Source organism: Myotis yumanensis, unplaced genomic scaffold, assembly GCF_028538775.1.
Source record: "Myotis yumanensis isolate MYYU_CA2020_CCGP unplaced genomic scaffold, mMyoYum1.0.hap1 SCAF_9, whole genome shotgun sequence".
NCBI classification, from domain to species: domain Eukaryota; kingdom Metazoa; phylum Chordata; class Mammalia; order Chiroptera; family Vespertilionidae; genus Myotis; species Myotis yumanensis.
The window spans coordinates 83,742,802-83,763,292 of NW_027223760.1; the positions used below are offsets into that span (position 1 = coordinate 83,742,802).

Below are 20,491 nucleotides of genomic sequence, written 5' to 3' on the forward strand. Positions count from 1 at the left end.
TGCTCCCTCCCCACGCTGCTCCCCCCTCACGCTGCTCCCTCCCCCACGCTGCTCCCCCCCTCACGCTGCTCCCTCCCTCACGCTGCTCCCTCCCCTACGCTGCTCCCTTCCCCACGGTGCTCCCTCCCCCACGCTGCTCCCTCCCTCACGCTGCTCCCTCCCTCACGCTGCTCCCTCCTCGTGCTGCTCCCTCCCTGCACGCTGCTCCCTCCCACGCTGCTCCCTCCCCACGCTGCTCCCTCCCCCACGCTGCTCCCTCCCTCACGCTGCTCCCTCCCTCACGCTGCTCCCTCCTCGTGCTGCTCCCTCCCTGCACGCTGCTCCCTCCCCCACGCTGCTCCCTCGCCCACGCTGCTCCCTCCCCCACGCTGCTCCCTCCCCCACGCTGCTCCCTCCCCCACGCTGCTCCCCCCTCACGCTGCTCCCTCCTCATGCTGCTCCCCCCTCACGCTGCTCCCTCCTCACACTGCTCCCCACCCCCTAGAGCAGGGGTCCTCAAACGTTTTAAACAGGGGGACAGTTCACTGTCCCTCAGACCGTTGGAGGGCCGGACTATAGTTTAAAAAAAAACTATGAACAAATTCCTACGCACACTGCACATACCTTATTTTGAAGTAAAAAAACAAAACGGGAACAAATACAACATTTGTATTTGCATGTGGCCCGCGGGCCGTCGTTTGAGGACCCCTGCCCTAAAGAATGAAAGCACTGCCCCTGGCCCCCCGGCACCTGGGCCTCGGTGTGAGGCTGGCTCCCTGGTGCCCGTCCACCATGCGTTCTGCGCGGATGGACTGTGTGTCCACAGAGCAACACCTTGTTTCCAGGATCGAAGGGGTTTCCCGCCCGGACACGACGCAGGGAGTGAGCGCATGAGCACAGACTGATTGGCGAGAGCGAGGCCACAGGCGACACCTCCCGCATGACCGGCTGCTGGGCTCCGGGCGGCGGGTGTCATGTTTTGTGTGTCCGCGCCCCTTGGTACTTAGCCAAGGGCCTGTAGGCCTGACAAGCAGCGCAGAGCCGCGTGAAATAAACCAGAGGCTGCACCGGGGCGGGACCTAGACCGTCTAAACCAGCGCGGCCCGCAGTGGAGGGGGCACAGCGAAGGTTCAGTCATTTGTGATGACGACTGAGAAAAGCCCTGGAGAGACAACGGATTTAGACACTACGCTCGCGACGCCATCAACGACCGGCTGTGGCTCCACTTCCCAGGGTCCCGCACACGCTCCTGTGCAGGACGCAGCCCCATGTGCCCGCAGGCCGCCCGGCCGCCCCGTCAGAGCCCGGACGGGAGGGGCCGGGAGCTAAAGGACTCACCAGCCTCAGGACGCGGTGCAAAAAGGACCAGAACACCCGTGAGGCTGACGCTGAGGTGCTTCAGGGAGTTGAATAAAGGATGTTAAAGCGAACCCACAGGCCCGACTTTCTTTTTTAACGCGGCCACTGGACGCTGGTCGCCCGGCAGGGCTCCTGATTCTCTTTCGGAGCCCAGCTGCCCTGGGACACAGGTCCATGTTTCACACAGACGCCCCCAGTGCGGGTTGTCGTTCACGCACGAAGCCTCAGGGGACCGTCTGGTGGCTGCGACTCCCCAGGGCGCCCGAGGCCCGAGGCCCGGCTGGCCGCACCCGCCCGCCCGCACACGGAGCGGCGATGCACAGGCCGCTGCCGTCCAGGTGATCAGGAGACGAAGCGGCGGTGGAAACGGGAACCGCCGAGCCCGGCGCACGCCCCGGACAGCCCTCCACGCCCTCGGCTACAGCCTCAGACACAGCGTGAGCGTGGAGACCGGCTGGGTGACGGCAGCTGCTTCCCATTGTGCGGAAACGCCGGCTGAGGATGAAACAACAACTGTGGGCATCTCGGGACTGAAACCACTACAGCCACAGCCTTGCCCTGAGCGCGTTCGCCGCGGCTGCTGAAACGCTGAAACTGAGGCGCGGGCGCGGCCAGTGGTGGCGAGGCCGGGTCTCGGTTCTTGGTCATTATTTCACAGCGAGGGGGCGGAGGCCGGAGCGCTCCGGGCGGCAGAATCACCTCTATGGCTGTGCGTTCCACTGGCGAGCGAGGCAGAGAGAGGCGAAAGCGGCCCCATTCCGCTGGGTCCGAGAACAATCATAAACCGTCACAGCTGTCTGCAGGGCCCTAATGAAAGTCCTTTCCCGTTCAGCAGGCTCTCTCCTCTAATGCGCCAGTCCTTCATTCTGAGAAGGGACGGTGGCCCCGGCCAGGCGCTGTGACTGTCGGCCGCGGGGACAGACAGGTGGCCCAGGTTTCCCGGGAATCACGCCTGGGCACTGCAGGCTGCAGTCAGGTACCTGGAGGGGAAGTCGTCCCCTCCCAACCCCCCGCCCCCCTTAGGCCGCCTGGAGACCTGCCCGAGACCTGCCGCCAGGGGTCCTGCAGCTGAGCTCAGCCCTGAAAGTAGGGCAGAAGCGGCAGTTGAGTGACTCCAGTTGCTGCAAGTGCCAGGTGCCTCCCGCGGAGAGAGCCCCGTCCTCCCACAGGCCAGCCACCTGCGTGCGGCCACGCCCCCGGAGAGAGTCCTAAGGAAGCCACAGGCCCGGGGACCCCAGGAGAGGCCCTCCTCGCTCTGCACACACCTCAGGGCGGGGCTCAGTCCGAGGAATTCACGCTGCGTTCGGAACACCAAGTCCAAGTCCTGAAGGCTGTCACGGGGCTAATGCTTTCCTGGGGAAACCCTGGGATGCGAGTGACATACTCATGGAGTACCGACCAGTCCTGCTTTGCGTTTCAAAGTTCTTCACACCAAAATAACAGCAGCAGCAATAATCTGTATATATAAAAGCCTAATATGCAGTGTCCCCTTGGGAGTTCGACCAGCTGGAAGTTCGATCGCTCGCTATGACGTGCGCTGACCACCAGGGGGCGGCACGGAGTGAAGAGAGGCCCCGGCCGGCAGCCGGCAGCCACTAGAGACCCTACCTGTGCACGAATTTCGTGCACTGGGCCCCTAGCAGTAATAATAATAATAACATGCCCCAGAATCCCCTTCTAATCACAGTCTCCCAGCACCACAACTAGAACTCGAGAAGTCTCCTACCTACAGAGTCTAGTCGGCCTAACATTCCCAGTGTGTGACAGCCCCAGCCCAGAGTCATTTGTTATCAACCCTTGTTGGACAACCTACGTTGACCCCTCCCTTCCCACAGCTCCCCCACAGGCTCTTTCTCCCATAGCACCCGCACCCACACCCACACCCACACCCACACAATGATTCCTGCTCCCCAAGGTGGCTGTCGAGATGCCAAAGCTCTAGGTGCACCAGCAGAGCAGGTAACCCAGACCCCACAAAGCAAAGCCAAAGCCTCATCCGGCATCTGCCAATTGCCATGGTGTAAATTCTTCCAACCACGTTGCTCTGAGCTACCCACAGCTGAGCCAGAGCCCACGGCTTCTCTGGACCTGTATGGTCCCTGTCTGCCCTGGCCCCAGCAGGCCACCCCCGGGATGCACTTCCTGAGCTGCCTGCAAATTTCTGTTACCCTCCCCGCTCCACCTCCTCAAATCCCAACAGCACAGGGTCAGAGCTCGGCCAGAGCTGGATGACGTGGGAGCTGTGGTTCCTTCTGGGCTTATCTGGACGGCACAGTCCTGGCCTCAGGCACGCAGGCCGGGCCCGGGAGGCTGCGGGCGGCGTCCTGGAGGCCGGATCCCCGGGGCCACAGTTCCTCGGAACAGCACTGGTTCTGTGGAAACGGCAGGGCCCTGGGTAGGCTCCGCTCTGCCTCAACCTTTCTGCTTTTGCATAAGAGGGAAGCTTTTTTTTCTGGGTTATATTTACACTTCCCAAATCAGAAAATGTCCTAACCAGATGGGACAGGTGGCAACTGGCAACCACAGCTCAAAACCTTTTTTTTTTTTTTTCCATTTCTTTCTGAAACCTCACGTAAAAGGAAAGTTAACGACATGTCGGTTGGTTGTTTGATGCACACAGCTAGCTCTGCTCTCCACACAGATGGAGCCAAGCAGAGAACGGGACCAGACTCGTCTCCTCTCGCGGGAGAGCCTGCATTTCCCCTCGTAACTCAGCTGGGCGCGAGGTGGTCGGGCCTAGGAGCTGCCAGTATGAAGCGAAGATAAGATGAACACTGGTTTCTGTTTGTAAAAATAAGCAACTTTTCCGTTAACACCTTCAGAGGCAGAAAGTTAAAACTGGAAGTTGGTCAGAAAAGCCACGATCCAGTTTTGACAAACTTTTTTCTGGTCCAGTTCTGCTGCAGATGTTCTTTTCTTCTTTTAATTCATTAGCCAGGTTTGGGGATACGCTGGCTACATTTAAAAAGCTCAACTAACCTGCTGCAAATTGCCCTCTGCATGGGCAGGGCTCTCGGGCGTGAGGCGAGCTGACCCGCGTGGCTGACAAGGCATTGGGTGAAATGGTGGGGTGCAGTGGGGTTCTCACCTGGGAAATATGGGGGACACCTGGAGGGGCATGATGACCGAGGTGAGGTGGGACATGGGTGGCTAAATATCCCACCCGGGGAGGAATCGGCTCTGCCCCCAATGCCACCTGTGCCCAGTGAGATACACCGACCTAAAATAATCTGCCTGGTGAAGCTTAAATCCTAACCCACTTGACCTTCTCCGACTGTCCTACAGCCTCCGCCTGCGAGAGGAGGGAGGCCCCAAATGCAATCACTCATTCACTCACTCATTCATTCACTCTCATTCACACATGCATTCATTCATTCATTCACTCATTTACTTGCTCACTCATTCATTCACTCACTCATTCATTCATTCACTCATTTGTTCATTCACCATTCACTTGTTCACTCATTCATTTATTCACTCATTCATTCATTTATTCACTCACTCATTCATTTATTCACTCACTCATTCACACATGCATTCATTCACTCATTTACTTGCTCACTCATTTATTAGTTTACTCTTCATTCATTCATTCACTCGTTCATTCACTCATTTGTTGATTCACCATTCACTTATTCACTCACTCATTCATTTATTCACTCACTCATTCATTTATTCACTCACTCATTCACTCACTCCATTCATTCACTCACTCACTCATTCCATAACCCTCACCATCATTTACATCCCACCTACGCCTCCACCCCCTGAGCTGCTCTGGGACTTCACCACCATCTGAGGGCCCTTCTCCAGCTCGTCCTGCTCACCTGCCCCTCTTTTTGCTCCCTTTTCCCAGGGGCTTTCCCGCCACATTTCTTTCTAGACCTTTCCCCTAAATCAGGAAACTCATTCCCCTCCTTCCTTGCCCTTCCTCTATACCATCCCACACACTTCTGCAGGTCCCCGGCGCACACACTCACGGATTTAATGTCAGTGCCAATGCTCACAGTGCTCACGGCGCTCACGGCCTCTGTGAAGGTCTGACTTGCGCCGGTCGCCACCGACCATCGAGGGGAGGCAACACAAAACCTAACATTTGCTTTAAGCGGGAAGCCTCGACCTGTTCCCCCACAGCCTCTGTTTCCAAAAGTTGCGGGACTTACTGGTTGGCAACATACTTTTTCTGAACGCCAGGTCCCAGTTTTTGGGAATTCAGGACAATGGGCGTCTCTCCAACTGGAATGGCCTGGCATGGCTACGTCCAGTTGCCCACACCTGTGGCCTCCACCAGGCGTTCCCGAGAGACCACGTCACAGGGTGGGAACGGGGCTTCGTGAGCCGCCGCCCAAACCACCGGGCCCTTCAGCCTGAAGAGGAGCGGCCAGAAGCAGGGAGGTGAGGTGCCTGCCGGTATTTCTCAGGGGAAAATAAGAATCCAACCCGGACGGGCCCGGCCCTGAGGTCCAGCAGCCTGGCCTGCGGCGGCCCCAGAGCGGCCCCTGCACCCCGAGCTGCTGCAGCTCCGTTCAGATGCCGCCAGATAACGCCCAGCTCGGGCTTATCGGCTCGGGCGATGCGGGCAGATAGCAGCACTTCCTGCAACTGCTGACGAGATAGCGCATCCGCTCCACCAGCTGCCCGCCTCCAGGCAGCCGGCCCAGCTTCTCCCTCCACCTTCCACGGTGGAACCGGCCACCCCCTCCCCCCAGGCTGCCGGGCCGCAGCCGCCTCCACCCTCAGCAAGGCCTCCGTATCCTGTCAGAAACCTTACAACCAAGGTGAGATCTGACACTGAGTAACCAAGCAGACATACAGGAAACCCTCTTGCCATGCCCCCTTCTGTCCTCCAACTCAGACCCGGTGAAGGGCTTTTTACTTAGAATTCTTGGAGCAAAAAAGAAAATTTGTTTTTCCACACTTAACCATTTCTCTGGATTCCAATGAGGGGGGAAAAATAAAGGTTTCTTTCTACTTTTCTTGTTTTTTTCCATCTTGGCCAGGGTGAGGGAAACCCTGGTCCAGCTCCTAGAAGGGAAGGACCAGGTGAGCTAAAGGCTCCGAGAAGCCACCTGCTCCCACGGCGGTGCGAGGCGGTGCGATTCGACTCGACTGTGGGGAGGGGGCCCGACCTGAGCCGGGCCCAGCGCGGGCGGGCACCGGGCAGCAGAGGCCAGCTGAGCGCGTCCTAGAGACAAACCCGGCGTTCAACACGCTTGCCCACCCTCCCAGTAGGAATGGCTGCCCCAGGTCCAGTGCTCCGGGCAGGAAACCAACTCCCCTTCCTTCTGCTCTCACTGCTCAGCGTGTCTGCGGGTCTCCCTCAGGGCACAGCTGGGTGGGTGCCCTGCTTCTGAGCCTCCCTATCTCTGCTCCAGCCCTGGCACTCAGGGGCGGGGCCGCCCCAGCCCCAGCCCCAACCCCTCCTCTCCGAGGGGACAGGCACCTCCGGGCAGGGGGTCGCCACAGCCTTGGGAGCCCAGGGTCCTTGCTCACGGTTAGGACCTGGATCGTTTTGTTAAAATCAACGCTTCCCTCTTCCGTCCAGGTGTCCACATGCCCTGCTCCCCTCCCCTCTCTCGGTGAGGCCGCTCTGGGGTCCGCTACCCTCTTCATAAGCCATCATTCCACCTGTTCCGTCTGCCTAAGCTGCCATCTTCTCTGCCCGGCCCTGCCCTGTCCCTCTGTCTGTCCGTCCCTTCCCTCTGTCTGTGCTACTCTGTCCGCAGCCCAGCTTGCTGCTCCCTTCACCCACCCTGCGCGGTGCTGGGGACGCGTCTGCCCAGGAGATAAGCAGGCTCAGCTGCTGCCGCCACTTTAAATGAGGAACCCGAGGCTCGGTCGGGCCAGAGAGGGGCTCGGACTTGGTGCTTCCTTCCTTCCGTCTGAGGTGCCTCCCCCAGCTCTGCCAGGACCCTCCCCCCGCCCCCCGCGCTCCCTCCTCGGGCCCCACTGCCTCTGCAGGGCGGGCGCTCCCCTTCCTGTCCTGGCCCGGCCCTCCTGCTCTGAGCCCGCCAGGAGCAGCCCCTTCAGCTCCCTCATCCCCTGGCCTCACACCGTCTCCTACCGCTCTTTGTAAAAACGTTTTACTTTTATTGATTTTTAGAGAGAAAGGAAGGGAGAGGGAGAGAGAGAGACATCCATGATGAGAGAGAATCACAGACCGGCTGCCTCCTGCACGCCCCTCACTGGGGATGGAGCCCGAAACCCAGGCCTGTGCCCTGACGGGGAATCGGACCGTGACCTCCTGGTTCAGAGGCCGACGCTCAGCCACAGAGCCACGCGGGCCGGGCTCCTAATGCTCTCCACACGCTCACCTTGCTTCCCACACACAGCGCACACCGGGGAGGTGACACACTCCGCACGCGGATGCCCGTGCCCACCCCCATCGGGAAGGACGGCCTCTAAGCCGGGGGCGGGCAGGTGGGGGCTGGGCCCTGCATTCCTCACTCGCTCACGCCCTGCTCACGCCCTGCTCTGCAGAAACCGTCCTGCCTTTCCCTGGGGCGGCCCCGGGCTCCCCGTTAACTCCAGGAGCCTGGTCCACCCTCATGAGAAAACAGGTGTTGCCTGGGCCTTGCCCTCCGTGGCTTCCCTGCCGTGGCCCCGGCGTGGCCTGTGCCCCCAGAGCCTTTGCTCCCGACTGTCCCAGCGCCCACGTCAGCGGCTGGGCACCCCCAGAGGTCTGCCGGGTGTTCTCCATCTTAAACTCCGAAGCTCACTTTTTACCAACTTGATCGTGAAAGGAGAAGCAGCATCAAAGTCGAGTTCCCCGTGGCCGGGGCGCCTGGAGGAGACCTTGGCCTGGCAGGCCCGCCCCCCGCAGCCACGCCCATGCGGTAGGAGCAGCGCCGGCTCCCAGGTGCCCCGAGAACGCAGTCTGGGGACGTCAGGAGCACCGGGGGCCGGGGCTCTTGCCAGGGGCACAGCACCAAGCACTCGGGCCCACAGGGGCCACCCACAGAGAGGCCGTGGGCCTTTGGGACGTGGCTGGCCACTGGCGCCAGGTGTGCTGTCCCCCCCCCCCCCCAGGAGTCAGCCCTAAGGGATGTTGTGGGGACTCTGACCCCCAGGCTGCAGGGCACTTGGGGGACAGCTCCCCTGTGCCGCCAGGATGGCCCCCAGAGCCCTAACTCGGATGTCCGGCGCACGGGTCATTTCGAAGGTTAGTGGGTGCGAGTCCACATGGTTTCCCTGGCCCGAGGCCCGAGGCCCGAGGCCCCTCTCCGGGTCCCGGGCAAGTTAAGGGCGTGTGTGTCGATGTGAACGTGCAGAGAGCAGGGCCCGGGAACCAGGGTCTGGGCCTCCATGGACCGGGTGTGAGTGTGTCCACTGAGCTGTCCGAGATGTGTGTTTATCAACTGTTCTTTTCTGATTTTCAGATTTTCTATTTTCAGTTAAATGTCGCCTTTGAGGAACGTGCGGGAGGGAGAGCGTGACCTGCGGGTGTGCACCCTCTCGCCCTGAGCTCCAGCACAGGGGGCCTCCCCGACACCCGGGATGGTGACTGTCAGCAGCCGAACCCACGAACCCCCATCTCCCCACGCCGGGCACGGAGGACGGAGGACAGGGCTGGCGATGTGCCCCCAAGGCGGCTGCCCCCAACGCGGCCCCGGGGCTGCCCGCAGGGTCCCGGGCCGAGCTGCGGGGAGCGTCTATCGGACAAAGGGCCTGTCCTGGGGTCTGCACTCCCGGGCGTGCGGCCGAGGGAAACAGTGGGGAGAAGGACAGAGACAAAGTTCCCAGGAGCAGACGGAGGGACCTCCGCCGGCCGCGACCGACTCACCCGTGCCCCTGTCGGCCTTGGCGCCCTGCTGGCCTCCGGACGAGGTGGACAGGTCTTCGGGGACCGGCATGGGCTCGTCGCTGTCCTCCGGGGTGTCGCTCACTGGCGGGCTCTCCTTCCCTGTGGAGAGAGGCGAGAGGTGAGTTTCCGGGGTGTGGCCATCGCTGGGGGCCCTGGTCACTGGGCAGAGGCCAGCGGGGAAGGCTCGGGGCCTAGGCTCCCCTGGTGTGGCCTCAGAGGAGGAGGAGGCCAAACACGTAAACCACATGCACTGCTGATCCCACTGTTACAGCCCTGGAGTGTGTGTGCGTGCGTGTGTATATGTGCGTGCATGTGTGTGTGTGCGTGTGTGCGTGCGTGTGCGTGCGTGTGTATATGTGCGTGCATGTGTGTGCGTGCGTGTGTGCGTGCGTGTGCATGTGCGTGCATGCGTGTGCGTGCGTGCGTGCATGTGTGTGTGCACGCCCACACATTTACATGTTGTAGACAACACGGGGTGATACATGCTCTTCATAAAAATGAAGTTCCTGCCTAAGACATTGCCGTGACCACAGGGCCACCCTTCAGTTAACGCCTGTGTCACACCCACTGTGCAGGCGCACCAGCTTCGATTTAAATCCTCCTTCTATTTTGGAACTTAGGTTGGTTTGTATTATTATCATCATTATTTTAATCCTCACCCGAGGATAATTTTCCATTGATTTTTAAAGAGAGTGGAAGAGAGAAACACATCAATTGGTTGCCTCCTGCTCGCACCCCAACCAGGGCCGAGGTACATGCCCTTGACTGGAATCAAACCCCGGACCCTTGGTCCGCAGGCTGACGCTCTATCCACTGAGCTACACTGGCCAGGGCTCTATTTATTTTTTATCTCACAGCACGTGGCGGGCCCCCATTCACACGACCCTGACCTCGCCAGAGTCCAAGCACCAGGAGTCCAGGCCCCGCCAGGCAGCCTGTCCCGCTCCACGCCCTCTGCCGGCTGTTCTGCGGGGTGTCCGTCAGGGTGCCCGGTGGGGTGGCCTGCGGAGTGTCCGATTCCCGGCCTCCCCGGCCGCCACACCCTCCCTGACCTCGTGGTCAAGGTCGGCAGGCTGGGCCCCTGCTGAGAGGCACGGTGTGGGGTGTCCGCCTTCTTGTCGGGATGTTTCGGCAGCTGCCTGGCCTGACCCACCTGGTGGGGGGCAGCCTGGGGAGTGGACAGGCCGCCCCGGCCCGTGGGTCCCCAGGGCTCACCCAATCCTGCCTGCGGGTCCTCATCTCTGAAGCATGAAAGTTCAGTGTGACCCCCACAAAGCAGGGTTACCAAGGCCGGGGCTCCCCACGCCCCGTGTCTACCTGACGGGGGAGAAGGAGGTCCAGCCCAGGCCCCGCCCCAGACACCGCCCCAGACGCCATGGCAACCTGTCCACCTGCCTCAACACGGAGGAGAGGTCAGCCGCAGGCCAGGAACAGCCGCGAGGCCCCACGTTCGTGCAGATGACCCTCAGGGAGGGGAGCAGGCGAGACGGACCCCCGGAAGGTGGACAGAAGCGACGATGGAAGGAGCGACCGGTGGCCTGTCTGCGGCAGGCGGGCCGCGCCACGGGCCGGAGGGGTTTGCTGGTGGCCCGGAGCGCAGGGTGGGAGGCGGGGAGCCTGACCCTTCAGAGCCTGGGCGCTCACACCCAGGACACCCCCACACCGGGACACCCCCACACCGGGACACGCCCACACTGGGGACACGCCCCACACTGGACACCCCCACACCCGGGACACCCCCACACCGGGACACCCCCACACCCGGGACACCCCCCACACCCGGGACACCCCCCACACCGGGACACCCCCACACCGGGACACGCCCACACCGGGGACACGCCCCACCCAGGACACCCCCACACCCGGGACACCCCCACACCGGGACACCCCCACACCCGGGACACCCCCACACCGGGACACCCCCACACCGGGACACGCCCACACCGGGGACACGCCCCACCCAGGACACCCCCACATCCGGGACACGCCCCACCCAGGACACCCCCACACCCAGGACACCCCCCACACCGGAACACGCCCACACCCAGAACACCCCCACACCCAGGACACCCCCACACCGGGACACCCCCACACTGGGACACCCCCACACCGGGACACCCCCACACCGGGACACGCCCACTGGAGACACGCCCACCCCCGGGACACGCCTACCGGAGACACGCCCACTAGGGGGACACGCCCACCCCCGGGACACGCCTACCGGAGACACGCCCACTGGGGGGACACGCCCACACCCGGGACACGCCTACCGGAGACACGCCCACACCGGACACGCCCACCCCCGGGACACGCCTACCGGAGACACGCCCCACCCAGGACACCCCCACATCCGGGACACGCCCCACCCAGGACACCCCCACACCGGGACACCCCCACACCGGGACACGCCCACTGGAGACACGCCCACACCCGGGACACGCCTACCAGAGACACGCCCACTGGGGGGACACGCCCACACCCGGGACACGCCTACCGGAGACACGCCCACTGGGGGGACACGCCCACCCCCGGGACACGCCTACCGGAGACACGCCCACACCGGACACGCCCACCCCCGGGACACGCCTACCGGAGACACGCCCACCCCCGGACACGCCCTTCCCGGAGGACCCGCAATGGGCCGAGGAGGCCGAGCTGGAGCGGGGCCAACCTGGGACTCCGCAGGCGGTCAGTCCGGAGGCCGCGCGGGCGGGCGGGCGCTGTGGGGACACCGGGAGCCGGTGCAGGGACTAAGGTCGGCTGAACGGTGGGAATTTCCCCCGGAAAACGAAGGCCGGAGACCGGAGTGAAACTGCTGGGCTGTACCCCGGCCTTGTCCAGGCGCGTGACGTCACTAATGCGTCATCGCCGCCATGGGAGACGGAGAGCAGCGAGGGCTCCGCCTGTCTCACTTCTTTCCCGAGGAGAGGAGGGTGCGGGGGGGGGGGGTGGGGTGGGGAGCACCCGGGCAGGAGGGTGCGGGGGGGGTGGAGCACCCGGGCAGGAGGGTGCGGGGGGGGTGGAGCACCCGGGCAGGAGGGTGCGTGGGGGGGGGGGAGCACCCGGGCAGGAGGGTGCGGGGGGGGAGGGAAGCACCCGGGCAGGAGGGTGCGGGGGGGGGGGGAAGCACCCAGGCAGGAGGGTGCGGGGGGGGGTGGAGCACCCGGGCAGGAGGGTGCGTGGGGGGGGGAGCACCCGGGCAGGAGGGTGCGGGGGGGGGGAGCACCCGGGCAGGAGGGTGCGGGGGGGGGGGGAGCACCCGGGCAGGAGGGTGCGGGGGGGGGGGGAAGCACCCGGGCAGGAGGGTGCGGGGGGGGGGGGAAGCACCCGGGCAGGAGGGTGCGGGGGGGGTGGAGCACCCGGGCAGGAGGGTGCGTGGGGGGGGGAGCACCCGGGCAGGAGGGTGCGGGGGGGGGGAGCACCCGGGCAGGAGGGTGCGGGGGGGGGGAGCACCCGGGCAGGAGGGTGCGGGGGGGGGGGGGAGCACCCGGGCAGGAGGGTGCGGGGGAGGGGAGCACCCGGGCAGGAGGGTGCGGGGGGCGGGGGAGCACCCGGGCAGGAGGGTGCGGGGGGGGGGAAGCACCCGGGCAGGAGGGTGCGGGGGGCGGGGGAGCACCCGGGCAGGAGGGTGCGGGGGAGGGGAGCACCCGGGCAGGAGGGTGCGGGGGGGGGGGGGGGGGAGCACTCGGGCAGGAGGGTGGGGGGGTGCGGGGGGGGGGGCACACGCCACGTGACAGCTCGCGGAGGCCTCCCGCACTGGGTTTACCCTTCGGGGGCCACAGGGGGTGGTCAGAGCAGTCTTTTCACTTTTATTTCATCTCTTGGTGAGAATGATCTCACACAGAACTTCAGTGGGTGAAACCGTCTTCTGGGAAAAGTGGGGGCGCCACAGTGGGGAGGCTGGGCGACCAGGGACCCAGGCCACTCGCTTTCTCGGGGACCCCCTGGGGGCTCCACAGACCTGAGAGTGGAGACCCTGTCTAACGAAGGACCGATGGCCGGATGCGGGGCGAGTGTGGGGTGTGCACGCGTCTGTCCTGAGCAGCTGTGGTTCTCAGGCTGCGGGGTGGGAGTTGAGACACTACAGGCACACCCCGGTTTCTCCTGTGGCCCCCCTGGAGGACTTTGGGGTGCTCCATGGCGCTCTGGGGCCTGGGCCCCTTCAGGTCCCGGGCTGGAGCCGGGCGGCACCACAGGGAACCAGGACGCCCCCAGGAGGGCCCGTCCTCTCTGCCCAATTCCCGCTGGTGTGTCCCTGTAACCCCGACTGCTTTTTAAAATGTCATCGATCTTCAACGGAACAGAACAGAGAACCCAGAGATCGACCCGAACCAGTATGCTCAGTTACTATCTGACAAAGGAGGCAAGAGCATACAACGGAGTCAAGACAGTCTCTTCAATAAATGGTGTTGGGAAAATTGGACCGATACCTGAAAAAAATGAAACTAGACCACCAACTCACACCATACACAACAATAAGCTCAAAATGGATAAAGGACTTAAACATAAGAAGGGAAACCATAAAAATACTAGAGGAACCCACAGGCAGCAAAATCTCAGACATAGGCCAAAGCAATTTCTTCACCGATACAGCTCCTAGGGCAATGGAAACTAAAGAGAAAATAAACAAATGGGACTCCATCAAAATAAAACGCTTCTGCACAGCAAAAGAAACCATCAACAAAACAACAAGAAAGCCCACTGCATGGGAGAACATATTTGCCAATGTTATCACCGATAAGGGTTTAATCGCCAACATTTACAGGGAACTCATACAACTCAACAAAAGGAAGATAAACAACCCAATAAAAAAAAATGGGCAAAGGACCTAAATAGACTCTTTTCGAAAGAAGACATAAGGAAGGCCAAGGGACATATGAAAACATGCTCAAAGTCACTAATTATACGAGAGATGCAAATCAAAACGACAATGCAGTACCATCTCACACCTGTCAGAATGGCTATCATCAACAAATCCACAAACGACAAGTGCTGGAGAGGATGTGGAGAAAAAGGAACACTTGTGCACTGCTGGTGGGAATGCAGACTGGTGCAGCCACTATGGAAGACAGTATGGAGGTTCCTCAAAAAATTGGAAATGGAACTCCCATTTGACCCCGTGATCCCACCTTTAGGAATATATCCCAAGAAACCAGAAACACCAATCAGAAAGGACATATGCACCCCTATGTTCATAGCAGCACAATTCACCATAGCTAAGATGTGGAAACAGCCTAAGTGCCCATCAGTAGATGAATGGATTAGAAAACTGTGGTACATCTGCACAATGGAATACTACACAGCTGTAAAAAAGAAGGAATTCTTACCATTTGCAACAGCATGGATGGAACTGGAGAGCATTATGCTAAGTGAAATAAGCCAGTTGGATAAAGATAAATATCACATGATCTCAATCATTTGTGGAATATAATGAACAACATAAACTGATGAACAAAAAGAGATCCACAGACAGAGAAGCATCGATCAGACCGTCAAACCTCAGAGGGAAGGTAGGGGAGGGTGGGGGTTAGGGGGAGAGATCAACCAAAGGACTTGTATGCATATAAGCCCAACCAATGGACACAGACACCAGCGGGGTGAAGGCATGAGTGGGGGTGATGGGGGGTAATGTGGGGATAAGGACACATATATAATACCTTAATCAATAAAGAAAAGAATAAATAAATAACAACAAAAAATGGGAGGAGCAGCAGAAGCCAAGCCACTGAGTTAAACCGTAAGGTCAAAGGAAATCTTAGAGCGAGTCCTGAACGCTGGACTACACTGAGGCCCAATCCCGGGAACAGAAGGCGTGGTTTAGGAAAACGGAAGCGTTTAGGAAAAATTGAAGAGCTGTGCACACCACTGGTTTGGCAATACAGGCAGACAGGAAAGTAGCCACGGCCCATTTTCAGGTTTACGTGAGGAAGAAGTTGGTATTCAATGAGCACTTCACACACAAGGTACATGGTCACAGCCCATAAAACCTAATTTTCATTGAAGTTTATTTCTATCAATTTATCGTTTGAAATCACTATGCTGAAACTTGTTTCCAGGGATAAAAACACACTTTTGAAAATAAACAATTATTTCAAAATAAAATGTAGTGGACCTTTTTGCGGATGGCCCGGTGGGAGGAGGGTGGGGGGTGGGTGCAGGGAGGGACGCAGCAGAGGGTGGTTACGGTGCAGCCACGGGTGGGCGTGCAGCCAGGGCACAGGTCTCGCGTATTCTAACGGCCAGGTTCCTGTCGGGTGGGGGTGAGGTTTCAGACGGCCCCCTGACAAGGTGTATAACTCTCATCGCTGGCTGCACCCTGAGACGCATACAACAGTGCGCACCCACTGTCGTCAAGAAATAAAAAAAAAATGATTTAAAAAATTAAAGAAAAATTTGGCCAATCTGTTTATGAGAAAACAAGACAGGCTGTACCTGGCCGAGGACGCCTCCCGGCCGCCACTTCACTGTGTGCGACGCGGGGGGAGGAGGGACTAATGCAGACAGTGGGGGTGCGACGCGAAGCCCGGGCAGCCTGATGGACAGGAGCCCGCGGAGCAGCGGGAGGCGGGGGAGACAGCGTGTTCAGCCTGCGCGGGGGCAGCCGGAGCCCCCCAGCCTCCTCGCCGTCCCCGGCCTCCCCTCGCCCCCCTCGCGGCACCTTCAGAGGCCCCTGATTTGCCTAAAAGCCCCGAGTCTGCGGGTGGCCGCTGAGACCGGCGCCCCAGGACGCCTCGCGCTGAAGGTTTCCGCGCTGGACACGCGCCCCTTCATGGAAGCCCTCGCGATGGGCAGAGCCTGCAGGTGTGGACTTCCCACCCGTGGGCGGTGGCCCTCCCCCAGGCCAATCCACGGAGGGCCGAGCAGGTGGGAAGAGGCGGCTATGGAGTCACCCCAGCTCGGGCCGCAGGCGGCGCCCTGGGACGGGAAGGCGGCTGGTCGGGGTCGAGCTCTCTGTGGCCTCGAGACCGAGGGGACGCGACGGAGTCGCCTCCTTAGAGCTCTTTCACGAGGGAAATGAGGCCGAACCCCGGGTGCTGGCTGACCTCGCAGGGCCGCCATGAGGGTAAGAGAACAGCGAGGTGAGCGACCCTCACACGCTCACTGGGCACATGTTTACGTAACCACGGGAACAGCAGGCATGTGCAGCGCCCAGCACTGTCCCCCTCCGTGCTGTGTGACGACACACGGACCGTGCACTGCGGACACATGCAGGCACCTGCCCGGCCGGTGTGGTCGGTGGCTCAGTGCTGACCTGTGAGCCGGGAGGTCAGGGGTCTCTTCCCCTCAGCGCACAGGCCAGGTGCGGGCTCCGTCCCCAGTGTGGACGTCCAGGAGGCAGCCGGTCCGTGATTCCCTCTCATCACGGATGTTCCTCCCCTCCCCCTCTCCCTCCCCCTCCCCTCTCCCTTCCTGTCTGAAACCAGTAAAAACGTCTTTTGAAAAGTGTGGGCCCTGTAGAGGCTCTAGTCGCCGCCCAGAGCGCTGGGGCTCCGCACGGACCCGCAGTGTGATGAGGTTTCGGAGGACGCACGTCCTCGTCCAACGGTACAAACTTGATTCCAGACCAAACCTCCGTCCTCCCACGGAGCTGCCTCCTCGGCAGCCGGTCTGAGGGCCCCACCCGAGGGCCTCCCGCCAACAGCGGAGCGCAGGTCCCCTGGGGGTGAGCGTCAGGCCGAGGGCACGCCAGAGAGGAGAAGAGAAGGGGCTCTGCTCTAGGCCACACGGCCAGAGCTGAGCGGCTGCTCCTCACACAGAGCACATGTAGGCTGCCCTCGGCCCTCGGCCCTCAGCCCTGGCCCGGGCAGGGGACCCATGGCCACGGGGTCTCCTCTTCAGGGGCACCGTCCCCGGTGCACCCAGGTGAGGGCCGAGGGGCGGAGGCCATGCAGGAGCCTCCTTCTGCTGTGGAATGTGTAACCTCCTGTGGCTTTGACGTTCTCACCCCCATCCACACGTGTGCGCACACAGACACGCACACACAGATACACACAAACACACACACACAGAGACACACACGCAGACACACACAGAGATACACATAGACACACACGCAGACACACACAGAGACATAGACACACACACAGACACACACACAGGGCGGTGCGGGGGGCCCCTCCCAGGGAAGGGCTCACAGTACCCTCCTGCAGCGTCACCCCCGGCAGAGCCAGACCCCCCGGAGCCAGGCCACTCGAGACTCAGAGCCCAGCTCTGTCTTCACGACATCCTTTCGGTTCTCGTTGATACAGATCTTTTTACAAAACAAAGCATGTGCTTCAGGGAAATCAGTTCAAATAAAGCCGAGAGGGGCGGCGAGGAGCCGTCCGTCTCTTCCACAACAGCCTTCCTCTGCCCCAGGTTCCAGGAGGCAGCCCGGAGGAAGCACAGATGCTCCAGATGCCCTGCGCCTGTGTGTGTGTGTGTGTGCGCGCGCGTGCGGCATACATGTGAGCGTACAATGTGAGTGTATGTAATTGTGTGAGACTGTGTACATGTGTGGGGTGTGTTTGTGTGACTATGTGTGTGATTCTGTGAGTGTGTGTGTGAGCGTGTGTATGTGTGAGCGTGTGTGTGAATGTGTATGTGTGAATGTGTGAGTATGTGTGTGAATGTGTGTGTGAGTGTGAGCATATGTGTGTGAGTGTGAATGTGTGTGAGTGTGAATGTGTGTGAGTTGGATGTGTGTGTATGTGTGTGAATGTGTGTGTGAGAGTGTGAGCATATGTGTGTGTGAGTGTGAATGTGAGTGTGTGTGAATGTGAGTGTGAGTGTGTGTGTGAATGTGAGTGTGAGTGTGTGTGTGAATGCGAGTGTGTGCGTGTGTGTGGTCTCCTTCATGCGAAGGAATGAGGGTGCAGGTTGCACTCTCACGTCGCATGGCCCTGACGCCTCCCCACGGAGCGAATCCCGATCCCCTCACTGCCCAGAGCTGCATGAAGAGGACACGGACGTCCATGGATCTCAAACGTTAGCACCAGCGCCAGCGCCGCCTGTCACCCTCTCTGTGCACCTGGAGGGCGTGTCTGGGGAAACCCCTGAGTTGGAGAGGAGGCCACACTCTCGGACCCATTCTCACGCCCCCAGCGGCACTCCCAGGGCCTAGCGCCAGCGATGAAAAGCTGGCTCTCGGCTTGGTCGCTGCAGCCCTGAGAGCGAGTCCATGCCTGCCCCCCCAGGCGCAGCCGCACGGAGGAGAGGCCGTCTGTGCCCGCAGCGGGTCCGTCTCCAGGTGGGCACAGCTCAGAGCAGCCAGGGGCAGGGCCTACCCCAGGTCCTGGTCTCCATCACGGGGATGGATCAGACCAAGAGGCAGATGCAGTGACACCTGGGGAACCGGTGGGCAGGTCGGCGGCCTGGGCGGACGTGAGCCGAGGCTGTAAGTATAACAGGCGGAACCCCCGGGGGCCCATTTGCTGCCCCCACACGCACAGCACCGACAGGAAGCTCCTCACCCACACACCTGGGAGCGGGGCTGCAGTGCCACCGCTGGGACGGCCGGTGACCCACCCTCGGCCTCCTCCTACTGCTCACTGCTCCACTTGCTGTCCCTGTGACGAGAAGGGCCGCGTCCAACACGGCTTGAAATACACATAAGGGGCCCCAGCTGGTGTGGCTCAGTGGGTAGAGCATCGGCCCATGGACTAAAGGGTCTGGGGTTCGATTCCCGTCAAGGGCACGTGCATTAGTTGCAGGCTCCATCCCCAACCCTGGTCGGGGCTGTGAAAGGCAGCCAATTAATGTGTCTCTCTCACATTGATGTTTCTCTCCCTCTCCCTCTCCCTCTCTCTGTCCTTCCACTTTCTCTAAGAATCAATGGGAAAATATCCTCAGGTGAATTAACAAAAGAAAAAAAAATAAACATATGGGGAAGGCAAGCAATGCTGCTTCCAGGCTTAGCAGAGATTCTAAATTGTGCCCCCAAACTTTTCCAAGCTACTTTCTCCTCCCCTTCTCTCTCTCTCTCTCTCCCCCCGCCACCGCCCCCCCCCGCCCCACTCCTGTCCGTCCCTTTTTCTCACTTTTAAACAAGGGCCTTGGCAGGTGTTCGGGTCCAGAGAAGATCAACCAGTCTCCCCCCCCCCCCGCCAAGGGACCCACGTGCAGTAAGTCCTTCCCAGCTGCTCTCGGGCTTCAGAGCAGAGCTAATCGTAACTTGGAGATTCTCAGCTCAGCTTCTCTGGCTGGGACGGCCTCGAAGGGTTGACATTAAACACTGACACCAACTCCATCACGGGGTTCCCTTCTGCCCAGCAGCCCCGCATGCCCCCCCCCCGGCCCCCGCCCGCCGCGCCCCGCCCCGGGAACATAACCGGAACCCCCACAGGGCCTCCGAGGGTCTCACCTGAAACTTGGGACAGGTCTTGGCCCTCGTCACCGTCCATGGTCCTCGGGTTACCTGAGAAGAGAGGAAGGGTTAGTGTCACGCAGGCCGGTGAGGTGTGAGCGCGCGCTAAAGAGCCGGCCGTGAGCGAGGTGATCCGTGCGGATAAAGCGCCTTCCTCCCGCACACGCGCCGGGCGCCTGGGACGGGCACAGACCGGGACCCTGAAAAGGCGGCATTACAAAGATTTATAAAAATATCATTACCGGCGCAGGAGGACCAAATTTGTTATTTATTGTTAATTTCCTGCTGCATAATAACCCAAAATGCAACCTGACTGCAACAAAATTAAGCAGAAAATTAAATGGCCCCGGGTCATTGTAGGGCCCGCATTCATTCTCCCGGCTGATCCACAGCTATGTTCTTTCTAATTTACTGAGCATGCATCGATGAACCTTGAGTCAGCCCGGTGACACGCGCACAATCAGCAATCAGAAAAACGAAGCAATTTGCTGAAGAATGTCTCATTTACCCAGGCGGGCTGCGTAGCGGAGCCGCGCACGCCCCGTCCATCAATAATGAATGCACCTCCCGCCTGGCAGATGGGCCACGCGGGCGCTTCATCTCTGTCCCGCGCTGCTCCGGGCCCTGCCTCCGCCTTCGCCGCGCTCGAGCCACCGCGGCAGCGAGACAAGCCGGAGAGGCCCGGCTTCCTGTTCTGCTGACAGACGCCGGCTCCCCAGACGGTTTAAAAAGAGAAAGCAGCCGGGACGGGGTGCCCGTGGGTGACGACGGCAAATGGCCCACGGCCGCCCGGGCGGCCACCCCGACGTGGGCAGGGGGCAGGCTGTGCTGTGCTTGCACCCGGGCCCGGCCGGCACCTGGAGGGCTCGGGGGCCTCGCGGATGACCACCCCGCAGGGACCTCCATGGTCTGCTCCCCGTTGCTCGGCTGGGCACCTTCAGAAGAGGCCTCTCCCCACCCAGCAACCTGGGTCTGTTTTATTTTATTTATTTTTATTGATCTCA

At 60.9% G+C, this 20,491-nt stretch overlaps 1 protein-coding gene across 6 annotated transcripts in view; it reads right to left on the bottom strand.

The window, feature by feature from the left end:
- IKZF1 (IKAROS family zinc finger 1) overlaps window positions 1–20,491 on the bottom strand; it is a 79,189-nt gene that overhangs the window by 46,513 nt on the left and 12,185 nt on the right. For all 6 annotated transcript variants that reach the window (XM_070424851.1, XM_070424850.1, XM_070424849.1 and 3 more), the window contains exons 2-3: window positions 19,485–19,538; window positions 9,122–9,241 (exon numbers count right to left, since the gene is read on the bottom strand). In XM_070424851.1, the coding sequence (XP_070280952.1) occupies window positions 9,122–9,241; window positions 19,485–19,524 (160 nt within the window). In that variant the 5' untranslated portion in view covers window positions 19,525–19,538. The remainder of the gene's footprint in view (window positions 1–9,121; window positions 9,242–19,484; window positions 19,539–20,491) is intronic.